Source organism: Rhinoderma darwinii, chromosome 8, assembly GCF_050947455.1.
Source record: "Rhinoderma darwinii isolate aRhiDar2 chromosome 8, aRhiDar2.hap1, whole genome shotgun sequence".
NCBI classification, from domain to species: Eukaryota; Metazoa; Chordata; class Amphibia; order Anura; family Rhinodermatidae; genus Rhinoderma; species Rhinoderma darwinii.
Genome location: NC_134694.1, coordinates 11,519,561 through 11,535,722, shown reverse-complemented (window position 1 = coordinate 11,535,722; position 16,162 = coordinate 11,519,561). Strand labels below are relative to the sequence as shown.

The 16,162-nt window shown below is 43.6% G+C and overlaps 1 protein-coding gene across 2 annotated transcripts in view; it reads right to left on the bottom strand.

Annotated features, from left to right (window-relative positions):
• Nucleotides 1-16,162, bottom strand: part of SARDH (sarcosine dehydrogenase) — a 44,586-nt gene that overhangs the window by 4,296 nt on the left and 24,128 nt on the right. For both annotated transcript variants that reach the window (XM_075835082.1, XM_075835083.1), the window contains exons 14-20: nucleotides 15,487-15,625; nucleotides 13,975-14,088; nucleotides 12,453-12,600; nucleotides 9,293-9,386; nucleotides 4,054-4,216; nucleotides 699-867; nucleotides 36-171 (exon numbers count right to left, since the gene is read on the bottom strand). In XM_075835082.1, coding sequence (XP_075691197.1) covers nucleotides 36-171; nucleotides 699-867; nucleotides 4,054-4,216; nucleotides 9,293-9,386; nucleotides 12,453-12,600; nucleotides 13,975-14,088; nucleotides 15,487-15,625 — 963 coding nt within the window. The remainder of the gene's footprint in view (nucleotides 1-35; nucleotides 172-698; nucleotides 868-4,053; nucleotides 4,217-9,292; nucleotides 9,387-12,452; nucleotides 12,601-13,974; nucleotides 14,089-15,486; nucleotides 15,626-16,162) is intronic.

Genomic DNA, 16,162 nt, shown 5'->3' with positions numbered 1-16,162 from the left:
TTTCTGATTGGTTGGTTAATGAAAATAGCACTCACCGGACCTCCATCAGGATTTCGAATGTATCCATACGCAATGGTTTTATTAATTGCAAATCCAAAGTCAGCCCTCCGAATGTGACCGACAGCTACTCCATTCCTCCAAATGGCTTCCAGCCCAAATAAAGGGACCTTCCTGGACAATAAGGTAAAATAAAAAAAATGGTATGAATGAATTTCAAAGGCGACATCCGAAACTAAACAATCAGCTTTTTATTAAATTGCTTTCGATCTCTCCATAGAAAGATAACTAGCAGCACAGAGTATTTCAGGAGAACCGTGTGCTGATCCTGTGGGAGGCAGTGGCCTGTGAATTAATTGTATTACTGAGGAAAGGATAGTATGTCGGATTAATGAAAGGGAAGATGGGTAAATGGAGGATATAGACAGATGGTGTAAAGATAAGGGCCCACTAGCAGCACAGAGTATTTCAGGACTTGAATGTGCTGATCTTGTAGGAGGGAAGTGTCCGGTCTACTCATATGACGGTCAGGGAGGATTAGGAATGGTGAATGGAAGCAATTGGAAACCACCAATAAAGAGAAAGCTTCTGGAAGAATGAGGGTCGCCCAATGGCATGTACCCCTACTAAACTGGTACAGTCTACAAATAAGGGCACTACATTTATTATACACTTGTATACAAATCATTTCAAACACTCACTCATTGATTGTAAATCCCACCAGACGCTTATGGACTCCCTCAGTCTTCTGCTTCTCCAGTGCTTCGCGTCCAAGGAATGGGATGCTGGATTGGAGTTTGCAGGTAAAGCCCAGGCCGGCCTCGAGGGGCGTATCATCCGGGCGCAGGTCTGCATGCCAGTGTCTGTAGCCTAGAAGAGGACATAGATCAAAGCATGGGCACCGCGCCTCTAAATCACAAAGCAAAGTATTATTACATATTATCCATCAAGTTCTACATCCCAAATAAAGTCCATGTCCCTCAACCGAGTGCAGATCGTCTCTGGGATTCTACAATATTTTTGCACTTAAAGGGAATTGTAGACAGAATAACCTTGTAAATGACTATTTTTGGCGCTACCCTGTATGCCACCTGCCATGTCGCATGGAACACAAATTGCCCAGTTCTTTTATATTTTTTGATCACATACAGGTATAGCAGTGACGATAGAGAACCACGCGGCTTAAAAGGGTTATCCCCCATCTTATAAGGTGATGGCAAATCGCTAGGATATGCCATCACTTTATGATCGGTGGGGGTCTGACCTCTGGGACCACCACCGTTCTGGAGAAGGAAGGGGATACAGCGCTAAATCAGAGCTGCGGACAATTCAAAGTTGTAGGAAAAAACAAAAAGGGAGCGCAGCCCTAAATCAGCACTGCAGCCTATGCAAGTCGGACCCCTATAAATCAAAAATAATATGGCATAACCTAGCGATCTGCCATCACTTTATAAGATTGTCCCAACCGTTGTCTCCGGGACGAGCTGCGTGCATTAGTATTACATGGTGCGCGTTCTTTGCAGTGGTTCAAAAAGGGGGGGGTCTCAAGCAGGGGACCCCTCTTTATAAAGTAAATATGGTCTAATAAGGCATACATACTTACCAACATAAGAATGGTGGGACATTTTAAACCACCTGTATACCTTTTTCTTTCATTAGATCAATGTTTTTTGTGTTTAAGCATTTCTCTAGTTGACTTTTTAACATTTTCTTCTACTTTTTAGATTACAGCTTCTATGTATCCTCTATACACGGAATTGGCCAAGAAGGAACGATACACTTCTGTCAGTTCAGCTGCACTGACGGCTCGCCTGGGAACTGGTCTCTAACAAACAGTATCCACCAAATATTGATCAACTTATATGTGATCGATATTAGGTTGATCCGGACCTGCTCTCACCCGTGCTATCAGTACAGATGAACTGACGGAATCAACAGAGAGAATGATACAGCTTCCATGTATACAGGATACCTAGAAGCTGTATCGTTTAAGGGAAGAAAAAAAATGTTAATAAAAGTCTAACACAAAATATATTGATTTAATTTATAAAAAAAAAAAACATTCAAAAGTGCACATAGCCTTTAAAACCTGCCCTCGTTCCAACCCCCCCAAAAAAACCTTATGTGAGACACTCTTCGCTACCCCTAGAAAGACTATGGTTGTTAGGCACGTTATCCCTAGCAACCAGACTGTCAGCTGTAATATATTCTGGTAAGTTCTATTGCCATTGCAAAGGATATATGTATGTGTGTGTGTGTGTATACACATATACATGCACACACACACACACACACACATACATATATATATATATATATATATATATATACACATACATATATATACATACAAATTCGACATGGCTGCTTGGTACAGAATTAGCTTTCGCTTTAATTAAGCAGCGTCGCAGTCTCATGTTGGGACGATTATAAGTGTTTAACGCGAATTGTCCATCATTTACTATTAAAACCCACAATCATTTTGTTTATTTTTTGAATTTTTTTATGCCAGGAGCCCCTAGTTATTTAGCCATCCGTGACTCATAGTAATAACGGTCTCAGTGTGACACAGGAGCTGCTCGGGGATCCTCATTAAATCCACACATCTGTTAAATGACAGCAAACTGTCTCCCGTGTGATCTCACATAAAAGTGTCACAGCTCTTTTTATTCCAGAGAATGAAGATTTCTTCGGCTTCTCATGTCACAGATAAAAAAAAATAAAATCTTAATCACAGAGACAAATGTTTTGAGAGGTGGCAATTTATCTCCATTTGCAAATGTCAATATCTTTTCATTTCTAATGAGACCTCGACATTCAATTCACTTAGCGAAGGTCTAAAGAAACGGAATGTTATTTTTCTTCTTCCTTTTTTGGTGTTTTTAAAGTCCACATAAAACATGTATGAAGTTTAGCGAAGAAAAAAACAGTCAGGGAGCGACGGAGATAACATAAAATTCAATTTCTACAGCAGAATCCAGGTGAAGGCATTCTTACAGAAAACATGTCACAACGAAGCACATTTATTTTGGATCCAGTGCTCTCGATTCCGGTGTCCACTGCTCCAACATGTATTTAAAGGGCAATTCCACCCACAATCAATATTACCATCAATGGTGCAGCACCTTTGGTGGATATTGGCTATATATTTTTAGTTCATTTTTAGTCAGGGCAGTGTAAGAAAAAAAATCTCCAGTTGCCGAATGGAAACCATCAGTGAGTTGCTGATGACAGACCTTATGTTCGTATTGTGTGTCTCTTTTGTACTATTAATCCATATAATGTTGCCCCGCTGTGACTAGACTGTGGGTCTGACTAGATCAATAACATCTCAATACCCCCTGCAGCCCTGATCACATGAATACACGTGAAAACATGCAAATATTATATGTATATATGTGTTAATGAGCATCATGTATTTATAAAGGGAATGAGCCTGGCTGTCCTGTTTAGAATAAAGCCACCATAAGATCTGCAAACAGCAGCAGCAGCTATCCTGCTTGCTGATTGTTTCCAATCATCATCATTACAAACATGCTAAATCTTGGAGTGTTTGAAGTTTCGCTTTAAGAATGGTGGAACCGTAGCACTTGTCCTGAAAGAAAACCTCTGTTCTTTTTACCACTTATGGTTATTGGAGGCCCTCAGGCGTATTAGCCGCTGGCCCAGAGACTGGGAGGCATGTAAAGGGTTAATCTAGCTAGTCGGCTAGGGGACGTCCCTGTACAATTTTACCATACAGCCTATGGCAGCCTTAGGCCTTCCCCTATCAGGGTGTGTTTAAGTGGACATGGGCGTTTTTTTCTCCCCTCCCTTTATGGGTTTATAAAGAAAGTTCGGGAAGAGATCTTCCTCTTTTGGCCATTACTCGTCCCACCCTCCCTCCCGATTTCCAGTTATTTTACTATGTCGGTTCGACCCTCGTGCCAACCCACGTTTAACCTTAGATAAAGCCTCGCCTAAGTTCTTTGTTCAGTTATGGGTACAATGTTTCTCCAACCCCGCAGCCCAAAGTTACAGGGTAAAGTTGTATGCCCACAGTCTAGCGAGTCTTACCTTTTTCAATACTGAGGGAGTCAATGGCTCTGTACCCGGCATTGCCAATTCCATGATTGGCTCCAGCTTCCATGACTGCTTGGTATACGGGCACACAGGCTTCCCTGGGCATATGCAGTTCCCAGCCCATCTCTCCTACAAATGACAACCGGATGGCACGTACCTGGATGAAGACAGGGAATAGGGGGGCATCAGATAGTCAGTATAAACAAGAGCAAGGTCAAAATTATTGGTTGCCCTTCGACAACACCTATGGGCCACCTATGAGTCACAAGCAGATAAAGAGTTAAAAAGAAGAAGCACATGTAGAGTGGCTGCTACCTTCTCGGATGACTCCATCAGAGCGGAGTTCTCTGCTTCATTAGAATTGGTTTTACCAAAGGGGCAGCCTGGAGCTAAAGTGCTTTAACGCATTTAATGCAGAAGCGAATGCCGACCTGGACTTAACTCGTCACATCCCCCCACGTACTCTATGTATACAGATTCGGAGAAATCATTACTGCTCGTATTTAGGACCAAGACAGTTTTGGGGTGGCTTAGAGTGCCCATTATGGCTACAAGACATGTTCCTGAAGACCACCACCCAAAAAAGGGGTAAGAATTACTGTTAGGAAAATACATCATGCCATGCAGAGGAATGGTTGTCATCTTCTCCCTAGCAGGAATTGTGGTGCCCTTCATTATGCGCTACTGGCCCTTTAACTGCTCAGTGACATCATCAGAGGCGTAACTATCCAAGGGGTTAACTGTTAGCGGCAGCCTCCATTAGTAAACTCCCTAATTAAAGCGCACAATGGGCCGGCCACATTTTATTTGAACTTTGCGTTGTACTGTCGCTCTGTTGTTCTTCCTAGAAATTTATTAATAAATTGAAAACTGAGTTATTATTCCCATTGGCAAAGGGCGTGTCCCTGCATATTCCCAGTCAGCACGGATTGGGTATAGTCAGTCTGTGTAGGGACACACCCCCACACCCAGTAGTCAACTTATTAATAATTACTAGGAGGAACAACAGAGGAACTGCACAACTCAGAGTTGGGAAAAGATGCTCCAGAATTGTTGTTTCATGGGGAATACATATATTTACTGAAACAGACATGTCAGGAGAGGTGAGAGGCTGAGTAAATAAAGCTTAATCATTGTACAATGAAAAGTTCTGCCACTTTTTAACATACTCCTTCAGGAATTTGGAGGCAGATTTTGACCTGCCGGCAGAACACTTGCTGCATTGAACACCGCAGGCAAAAACGACAGCGAAAAACGCAATCTCTGCCTCCCATTGATGTCAATGGGAGGTCAGAGACGGAAACGCCCAAAGAAAAGGAAGGTCGCTCCTTTTTCCCGTGAGCGGTTTTTGCCACTCAAGGGGGGGAAAAAACGCCTCCGCCTCTCATTGAAATCAATAGGAGGCAATTTCGGGCATTTTTTGGTGCGGTTTCCGCATCAAAAACAGCGCCAAAATACTCAGTGTGAACTAGCCCTTAAATAGCTGTAATTGGGCACCTTATGTGGTATTTGTATACTGTATTATTGTATTATATGGGCACTATACACCATAAAGAGGGTGCATATGGATAATGATTTTTTTTTAAAAACGGTTGCCACCAGGCCAAAATCATCTTCCCCAATGTCTCCATTATATGGCTGCTGTTCATAAAGCCAAGTATGATGCTGGAGCTTTAAGTTGCTTTAATATTGATTGGTCTTGTGGTTTTTGCTTGCGCGCTGATTAATGAATGACTGGAACGGTTCCCTGGGGTTTGATGACAGGCAACCCCGCAACATCAGACTTTAATCAGGAAGATTTACGGATAAATAGATGGAGATCCTGTCATCTTCTCCACACGGAATAGTTTATCCAGCAGTCGCCGCATTGGATAAACTGGGACTTTTTACTACACCATTTGTCATACGCAACGTCAAGGAACGAGACTAAATAAAGAGAGATCAGAGTGTCCCTATAATGTGTAGAGCAGACGTCTAATAGTTTGATACGGACAGGTAGAAAAGACGAGAAGACCGTCCCTTGTCTTGTCGGAGCCATATAGAAATCTGGCCGTTTTTACATTACTGCAGTAATTTTATAGGAAAAGGGCCCCTGGGCAACAAGCAGAGTAGGCCCCTATGATCACCAGGATATCAGGGATAGATATGCACTTTTTACTTAAATTTGTATACCCAGATACTGCCAATACAATTCAATTAGGCATTTGCCACACAGTGCCCCCATAATACCACCATACATTGCCTAAATAATGCCTCCATACGGTATCTAAATTATACTACCATATAGTGCTCATACACAGTGCCAGTTCTGTCCCACACAATACCGCCAATTAATGCCCAAATAAAAAGTGCCATTCAGTATCCAAATGATACTTGAATACGGTGTCTAAATAGTGATGGGGTAAATGGAAAAGTCCCTGGTGGTCTGGGGCAGTGTAGGAACTAATAATAAAATCCCTGGTAGTCTAGGGCAGTGTAGGAGCAGGCAGTGAAGGAGTGATCAAGAACGTCCCAGTGTAGGGGCTAATGATAGTCCCTGGCGGTCTAGGACAGTGTAGGGGCTAAGGATATAGTCCCTGGCGGTCTAGGACAGTGTAGGGGCTAATGATATAGTCCCTGGCAGTCTAGGACAGTATAGGAGCAGGCAACAAAGTCCCTGGTGGTCTAGGGCAGTCTAGGAGCAGGCAACAAAGTCCCTGGTAGTCTAGGGCAGTATAGGAGCATGGCAACAAAGTCCCTGGTGGTCTAGGGCAGTATAGGAGCAGGCAATAAAGTCCCTGGTAGCCTAGGGCAGTATAGGAGCAGGCAATAAAGTCCCTGGTAGTCTAGGGCAGTATAGGAGCAGGCAATAAAGTCCCTGGTAGTCTAGGGCAGTGTTTCAGCGAATGATAAAGTCTGTTGTAATCTAGGGCAGTGTAGGGGCTAATAATAAAGTCGCGGATGGTCTAGGGCAATGAGTGTTACTTGTTATTCTCCAGGCTCCACCAAGGTCCTGCTGAAGGAGTCCATATCACATTCAGCTTCCCTTCCATAGAGGACTGTGCGGTTAGGAGTGTGAATATGCACTCTGCTCGACTACTGGAGTACAATTTTTTTCCATTCCACTGTTAAACTGCTGGGTCTAATTTTACCAGTGCCCCTAGAAAACAGGGGGGGGGGGGGGGGGTGTCAATTGCCCAGTTTATCAACCCTCAAAGTAGCCTCTGTGAAGTGGCATGTGACAAGACTGCGATGAATGTATTGTTACATTGACGGATAATGAGAATGTATAGGTTACAATATACAGTACGTTATTCATGATCCACCCATCACCGCATCATGGTTGGCCAGCAATGAGGCACTCCTGGTGGGGGATACTAAGGGTTAAAGCTGGACATGCAAACCAGATGAAGGTTGGTGCCGCTAAAGATTTAATCTTCACTTTAAAACAAATGTAATGCTTAAGGGCCCCGACACCAATATTTTATGCCATTACTAAGAAAAGGAAGACAGACTAACGTGAATGTAAAGCTCAAAGAGGAGGGGCCTTGACAACCAAAAGTCGTCAGAATGGAAACTGGGGAAAGTTTTCACTTTGTTAATGTTCTATACGGGCCAAAGGCCTAGAAAATATTCATTGTGTCTTTTCTTTCCCAGGTACAGAAACATCATGAGGAGTTAAGGATTTTTTTTGCTACCAGCAGAGTTAAATGAAGTACAAAACGCACAAATCCTTCACGGTGTGTGATAGAAGACGGCGTACATTGCAGATGATGTTCACGTAACCCCTCACTTGTCTCCCAGTCCTTCAGATTGTGTCAGAAGCGTACTTTATGAAGCTCTTCTGCACACGGGGCCGTGCGCTGGGCAAGCCAGGAGCTCTTTTCTCCATTATACTATTAGATCAGTCAGGCAAGGAGATAGATGGAAGGATATAGCTGGGGAGGATCTGAGAGAGTCTATTTGGGTTACAAAAGGGAAGCTTTTAACAAAACACAGCTGCTAGGGGGCTGGGGGGGTCACTGAACAATTCCGAGCACCTGCAGACCCAGAATAGCAATATAAAAGGAAAAAGTAGGGTGTAGGGCTGAACCAGCTAACTAGGATTAAGGTAACGGTCTATGTCATGTGGATGTGAGGCCTTCTGTAGGTCGTTCCCCAATGCTACTATGACACGAGGGGACCCACAGTTTTAGAGGGGTTGTCGGGTTTACAAAACACATTTTCAAATATCTTATTAAAGGGGTTCTCCACTTTGGACAATCTCCACTACTTTTCTGGGACCCCCAGAGATCAGCTGTGAACTTTGGGGAAACCTTGCAGTAAGTGTAAAATTTCTCTGCAGCGCCACCACAGGAGAAAATAAGTATTACACGGTGTCCATTCAGATCAATGTGTTGTCTGTGTAATGCAGGACAGGACAGGTTCTCTCTCAGGTTCTCACGATTTGTAACCGCTCTCCACTCTGGCGAGTATCTGCACAGGGGGACCCCCCTCATAACTCAGATTTTCCTAATAAGGTGCATGAAAATGACTCTTCTAAACTGGACAGCCCCTTTAAGAAATGTTCAGCACCCTCATCTATTGGCCCAGAGGAGAAAGCCCCTACAAAGAGTATCTCTTACTCTATGCATTACACAGACAGCCCATTGATTTCAAATGAGAACGGAGTAATGCTTCCTTTCCCCTGTGGGGGTGCTGTAGTTAAATTGAAAACTTGCTGCCAAATTTCCCCACAAAGTACAGCTGATTGCTGGGGGACCCAGGAACAGGATACCATGTGATCGGCTTATTATTGGGGGTCCCTTCTAACAAGCTGGAGTTGTAAAAGTGGACAACCCCTTTAATGAAACCTAGCACCAGGGTCAGAACTTTAGGACTGGCAGATGACATGAGGCTAAAACACGTCAGGGGCACTTGGCTCCTGCGTCAGGATTATGTAACAAGCCCTTGGCACTATGCTGGTAAAGAATGTATCCAGCACCTTGTCAGCCAAAATTAGACATTTTTATTTAACCCGACACGAATGCAACCAACAAAAAAAAAATTAAGGCTGGCTCTTAGTCATAGCCTGTGAAGCTCTTGAAGTACTCTGTGCTGCTGTTGGTAATTGGTCCTCCTAGCAGCTCTCTCATATTCATGACACTGTCCATGTTTTAATCAGTCCTCTCCTACATAATCATATAAGCGCCCCCACAACATGAGCAGAATTCCCCTCTCCTGCTGACATGGAAGTGGCAGTAGCTACTTGTACCTTATATCCAGCAGCCGTGACAATCCTGTGTGTGGAGAATGGAAAAGCCTCATTGCTCAGATCTTCCTTCAAGACGTCTTGTAGAATGGAGCGACTGAAGACAGAGAACACAGAAGGTTACGTGGAGCTCACAATCTAATGTACTATTAAACGTGTATTCTCATGACGACAACCTATGGCCTATTGGTCATATGAACATCATAAATGGACGTACCCTGCTTGGCATCTCTGTGAGCCAGAGCCGGGAGATGCCCAGTATGAGTGGCTAGTACTCTGGCAATCCCAGCCCGACTATATTTCACTTGGTCAGATGTGAATTTGCATGGCGCCGTAAGACATTTCCCCCTGTAGCAAAAATGTATGGCGAATCGAAACTTACCCCAACGGTAATGGCTGGGGGTGTGGAGGGTAGACTCGGAGCGATCGTCAAGGCAACTGTCCTTAGAGAGGGGGTGGTCACATCCGGTGGTAATTCTTGCTATTTGGGGTTTTTTTTTTGGATGCATTTTAGCTTTGTCCATTAGGTGGCAGCTATGAGCAGTGACTACAGCTCGGCTGCATGGTCTATTGGAGTCTAAGGTGGTCTAAAAGTCCACCAAAGCGGAGCAGGAAATCAATGCATAAAGAATAAAGGGCCGATTTCCATAGAAGCTAGATGACAAGATGACCACAAGAACAGCTCCCACAGCGGCTGTCACCCACCTTTCCCAGAGTTCTGAAAAGCAAACCTGGCTATTTATGCCGGAATGGTGGCCCTAATGGTTTTCACCCATCTTTCCCAGAAACAGATAAATAAATAAGAAACTTGACGGACGTGGACGACCCAAGGTCTTTAAATAAAACTGCATCCATCTTTTAACACTACCAGCTTGTGTATGCAGAAACGTCTTAATTCACAGCTGTAAAATGTTATAGAAGAGTTATCCGGTGGAGCAGTATAAAGAGAGAAGTCTAGCAATGAAATGGAAATACAACCCGTTATAAAGGGTATACCGAATAAAAATGTTTACCGCAATATAATGTAACGTTCACTGGGTAATAGTGCTAACCACCTCCCTTAGGGCCAATTACAAGCCCCGAGAGGGCTCACATCATGGCACTTTCGCCCGACCCTCAGAACACTTACAGCCTACATAGGAGGTAATAGCCTACATAGGGGTTTCTATTAGACCAAGGGGGTTCTAAGAGAGGTGGGGGGAACTATTTTCAAATAGCGCTTGCTCAAATTTGAGCCGACCGTAAAATCTGATAAGCGTTAATAGAGGGGGGCCCATTCAGGAACCTCATCTAATAGCCAAAGTGGAAAGCGGCTACAAAGACCATCTCGCGCTTTGGAGGACCCTGCACATCTGTGTCTTACGTGTTCACCCCATTGATTTCAATGAGACCCATGTAATACCTTATTTCTCCTGTGGTGGCGCTGAAGGGAAATTGAACGGATTACAGATGGTCACTAAAAGTGCCTACAGTGGGGCCTCCTGCGATCAGCTTATAGTTGGGGGACCAGTCTAACAAAAAGGCATTTTCCAAAGCAGAGAACCCAATTATAGTGACAAGAAAGGCTGAGCGACACTTTAAAGGGGGTCACCAAGACCAACGTTTGACTTTGATGCATTCTGACTATTTCTAAATATATACCTCTTGCGGGGTTAGGCTATTTAAAGGGCCGTAGGGCCGACAAGGTTGCATGTGAATTCAGGTAAGCAGCATGAGATCAGTTCTGGATTCAGACAGCAGCAATAATCTGTGTTATTAGGATTTAATGTGACATGTCTGGTTCTCGCCCTGTCGCAGGCTGTTTGTTAGAGGACACACATGTGCAAGCCACACGCATTAAAGATTGATACTAGTTCAAAAGAGATTTGGACTGCGGGGCTGCCAGGAAGGAAACATCTTGCTGATTTTAAGCCAACGTGGCAGGTGACACAGAACGACCCTAAGGATAGGACATCCAATATTCTGACGATTTAACAAAGAACATTTTTGTCTACGCCAGGCAACGAGGAGGGAGGCGCAGTACAAAGAAATTGTCATTTTGTCGCTGGTTCTGAAAATATGCTTGGAGGAACATGCTGGGTATGGTATGCCATTTTAAGTGGCAGAGGGGATTCAGAATACCCACAGCAGGCACTTGCCTTGGGCACAATGGTCTTTAAAAAAAATATTTGTTCTAATATTATGTACACATGCGGTAAAATTATCAAGTATTCATTATATACTTGTCTATGACTGATAATCTAGCACTGATTTGCAGCACAGAACTGCAAGATTATCAAACTGTCTGGATTAGCAAATGCCGGATTAAAGAAACTTCACTATAAATACATTAGATATAATCGGTTTGTATCAGAATTTGTTCCGTGCGCATGGTGATGGGCTGCGCACACACAATACCCCATTCATTTTGAGTGCTCTTGACTGGTTACCATTCGCATTAGGTGATTCGTCTGGCCACCCATAGTGGCTCATGAAGCCACCTATGTAAAGCAGGATGGCCAAGCGTGGCACCAAGCCCACTCTGCGTAGTCTGACTCTTGGGCGGGGAAGCCACTGGCGATGCAAACCCTTGAACATATCCATGTTTAGTGAGTCGAGGTCCCTTTCATTGGGATGTGCTCTGAACCCATCCTCTATCAGTACCCATCAAAGGTTCCTACAAGTAAGGGCTTATTCTGACGAACCTGTGTCAAATCGGCTGTGAAAAACGGCTGCTTTTCATGGCCGATTTGCACCCATGCGGGACCCGTTCTCACAGATCCCTCAGCCTTGAGTCTATTGAGGTATCTGTGAAAACGGACATGTCCTATTTTTTTCACGGGCCGTTCACACAGTCCGTTAAACGGCCGTGTAAATAGCCCCATAGAAATACATGCAGCCGTGTGACGATCGTAAAAAAAAGCATCCTTCACACAGACAATTTTAACAGTCATCTAAATAAGCCCCAAAAGTCCTAAACTCCAACAGATTTACCAGGCGTCAGATTATCAAATGTTTCACGCTATCAGACATATAGTAAAGAAGACCCAATTAAAACCAGCACGGAGACCTTCTTGATCGACCTTCTACATATGGAACAGTCGAGAGCTCCGTGATCATATTTCAATGTGTCATAGACCACAACAACCAGAAGTATTGTGGTAAGTAGGTCCTAATAACCGACCTGGCAGGCCCCTGAACGCTGATCATCCCTAGATCTTCAGAACAGTCTATGAGCTGGCACTTGAACTTCTTGTCTTGAAGGATGTTGTTGATGTGGCTCCAGTTGTGTTGAGCGACTGCTCCACCGATGGCCAGATAATAAGCGTCACCTGCAAAGAAGACAACCTACACCGATCAGCCATAACATTAAAACCACTGACAGATAAAGTAAATAACATTGATGATCTGGTTACAATGGCGCCGGTCACGGGGTGGGATATATTAGGCAGTAAGTGAACAGTCAGTTGTTGAACTTTGTGTGTTGGGAGCTGGAAATATGGGAAAGTGTAAACATCTGAGCGACATTGACAAGGGCCAAATTGTGAAAGACTGGCTCAGAGAATTACCAAAACAACCGGTGTGGAGTGTTCTCGTTATACAGTCCCAAGGAAGGACTACCGGTGAACCATTGACAGGGTCATGGGCGCCCAAAGCTCATATGAATGTGGATAGTGAAGGCTAGCCCATCTGGTCCAATTCCACAGAAGACCTACTGTAACCCAAATTGCTGAAAAAGTTACTGCTAGGATAGAAAGATGTCCGAACACGCAGAGCATCGCATCTTGCTGTATATGGGGCTGCGTAGCCGCAGAGCAGATCGCTGCAGACCAAGTACGCCCCTTCATGGTAACAGTGTTCCCTAATGGCAGTGCCCTCTTTCAGCAGGATAATGCCAAACTGCAAAAATTGTTCAGAAACATGTAATAAAGAATAAAAAAAATTAAAAAAAAAAAGTTAATCTAGGACATGTAGCTGCATAAAAAAAAAAAAAACTTCTACACAAAATATAGAGAGTGTGTCACAGCGAGCGGCATCTGAACTGGCTATAAATGGAGTAGACCGTATCGCTAAATGTTCATATCAGTTTTGATGAGACCGAAAACATCAGAACAAGAGCTTCAAAGACAAAGACGGAAGAGAGAGCCAGGGTTCAGAGGTCAACCGAGCCGCATATAAGAATTGTGGCAACTAATAGGGATCATACGTAACCCAACTGTTAACGGAATATAATGCGATCCAGCAGAACTGAGTTTTATGCCCATTTCCAATTCATTATTTCATTAGCTAACAGATTAGCACAAAACGTGGCATACTTGGCATGGGTGCAGGCTGTGTCACCTCTATAGGTCATGGAAGGTGAGGTGTCCTGGTACCAAATCATCTTGTGGTATCGAGTGGTCATTTAGGAGCCCACGTGAGAAGGAGGGGTACTATATTGGTTGGTTATAGGGCCCTCTCTCAGCAGTGTAAACCCTTGGGCACAATCTATGTGGACGAATATAGCTGTATGTGTTGACACAAGGCTTTGGCTACACCGGGATAATGTGTTACAATACGCCAACCTAGCATTTTACTATACATACTGTCCCACTAAGGAGAATGTGGGAACGTCATTCTCCCCAGATACATATAAAACTAATATATCGAGCATACTATGTAGCGATATAGGTTTCTTGGCCTCATTCAGTTTCTTGAATACCCACCTTCAAAGTCTGGTGCAAGAACCGATGGAGACCCTTCAGGTGTAAGGACGCTGACGGTAAGATCACTCTCTGTTCCTCCACCCTCGTTCAACATGCAGGTGTATACGGTTGAACCTACACATGGAGAAAAATAAATATCAGCAGCACAACCAGACCATATGGACCACATAGAAATCCCAACTTCGGGGGGCTGCTCGCTGAAGATAGTCCCAGTCCAGGAGAAATAGCAGATCCAAATAAAGAGAAGGACACCGCAGCACTCCAGTGGCAAAATTGGTCTTTAATTCACCAAACACATCACCCACAACGTTTCACCCCTCACAGGGTCTTTTTCAAGCTGTGGTGTCCTTCTCTTTATTTGATCCTACACATGGGATATAAGAAAACCGTAGACATTCCGTAGTGTAAGCAGAGCATATGCCAATGGGTCATTAGAGAAGTAAATACCAATGAGACGTTGGTGACAGGGCTCAGTATATTCCATTGGGTCACCAGGGACATAGTATATATCCCCAAATACAGCTAGATCAAGAGGCAGTAAAGGGAGGCAAGCAGCAGTTAAGAAGTCAGCTGCCTCCCCTGCCAAGGAAAGAGTATTAAAATACTTCAAAATTACTCCGAAAGATCACATAAGAGGACAATACTCTGATCCTCCTGCAAAACAAGGAATGGAGCAGCTGTCAAGTGAGAGCTGCTCAGTACTTTTCTTCCTACACCAGTCCCTGACATCAGAGACTGAGGCCCACCACAGAATTTGTCCATCCAAACTGGCCTACGGGGTTTGTTTATTTTTTTTAAGATATTATATCCTTATTTAGAGATTATATTCAAATATTTTTGCATTAAAGGCTATGTACAACTTTGAGGGCTTTTTAAAAAAAAAAAATTCTGTGTAATTTGTATAACTTCCTAATTAGTTTTCATTAAAAATGTATTTTACTTTTGGATATATAGCTGTTCTGTATTCTCTATATATTATTATTATTTTTTATACAAATAGGTCTAATAGCCTTTAAAGAGGACCAGTCACCCCTCCGAACGTGTCTATTTTAGTAAATACTTGCATGCACCATGAACTAAACATTTCTTAGAACTCTGTATTGGACCATTCCTCAGTTATTCCTCCTAGAAATGTATGAATAATTGACAACTGGGTGTTACCATTTCCCTGGTCAAAGGGGCGTGTCCTTACAGTCTCACTCTGAGCACTGATTGGACAGTGTCAGTCGGTCTAGGGACACACCCCCAACTGTTAACACCCAGTTGTCAATTAATTCATAAATTTCTAGCAGGAATAACAGAGGAACGGTACAACATAGAAAGCTAAGAAAAGATGCTCCAGAATTGTTATTTCATGGGGAATATAATTATTTGCTACAACATACATGTCAGGAAAGGTGACAGGTCCTCTTTAAGCCAACTCTGTATTACTTCTTGGTCTACGTAATGGGGACTCTCTTAAGTAAAACCTCATACAATGCTTCTTCTTTCCTCCTTGGGTTGATTGTTTACCTGGATTCTTGTCAATGTTTGCAGTAAACAGCCAGTTAGCCGCCTTCTTGGCATCTGACCCAACTAGGTAGAACTTTCCAAAGTAGGACATGTTGAAGACAGACGCCGCGTTCCGGCACATAACACATTCTTTCCTGATCTAAAAATGACAGCACGTCAAACACAACAGATGAACATTGGTGGAAGGGGGAGAGGGGGAGAAGATATTCTGAGCTTTCCACAGTTCGTAAAAGAAATAGGGATGGAAATAAACTGTACAATGACTCATCCGAAAGTTTCTGTCAGGTGGGTAAGATGCACAAAGATTTCCAAAAGTAACCCTTTCATGAATCTCCGAGCTTGGACCCCCAATCATCTCGGTGAGCAGGAGCAGATAAAAGTTTTCTGACATTGTAAACAGAACGTTCCCCCCAATCTCTGGTATGTGACAGTCGTACAGAGAGGATCGGGACTGCTAATTATAATGGAGATCTGTAAGGGGGTTGTCATCCTGACATGATACATGTTCTCTCCTCATCACAGCCTGTGCCTCATCTTCACGGAGATGGATGCCGAGAGACGCTGCCAGGGATGCTGCCACCGAAGCTTGTCAAGCGCAGAAAAGAATATATGTGGATTATTAACTTATCCCATCCCCCCCCAGATTCATCTCGACAGATAGGACCACCGCAGGTCA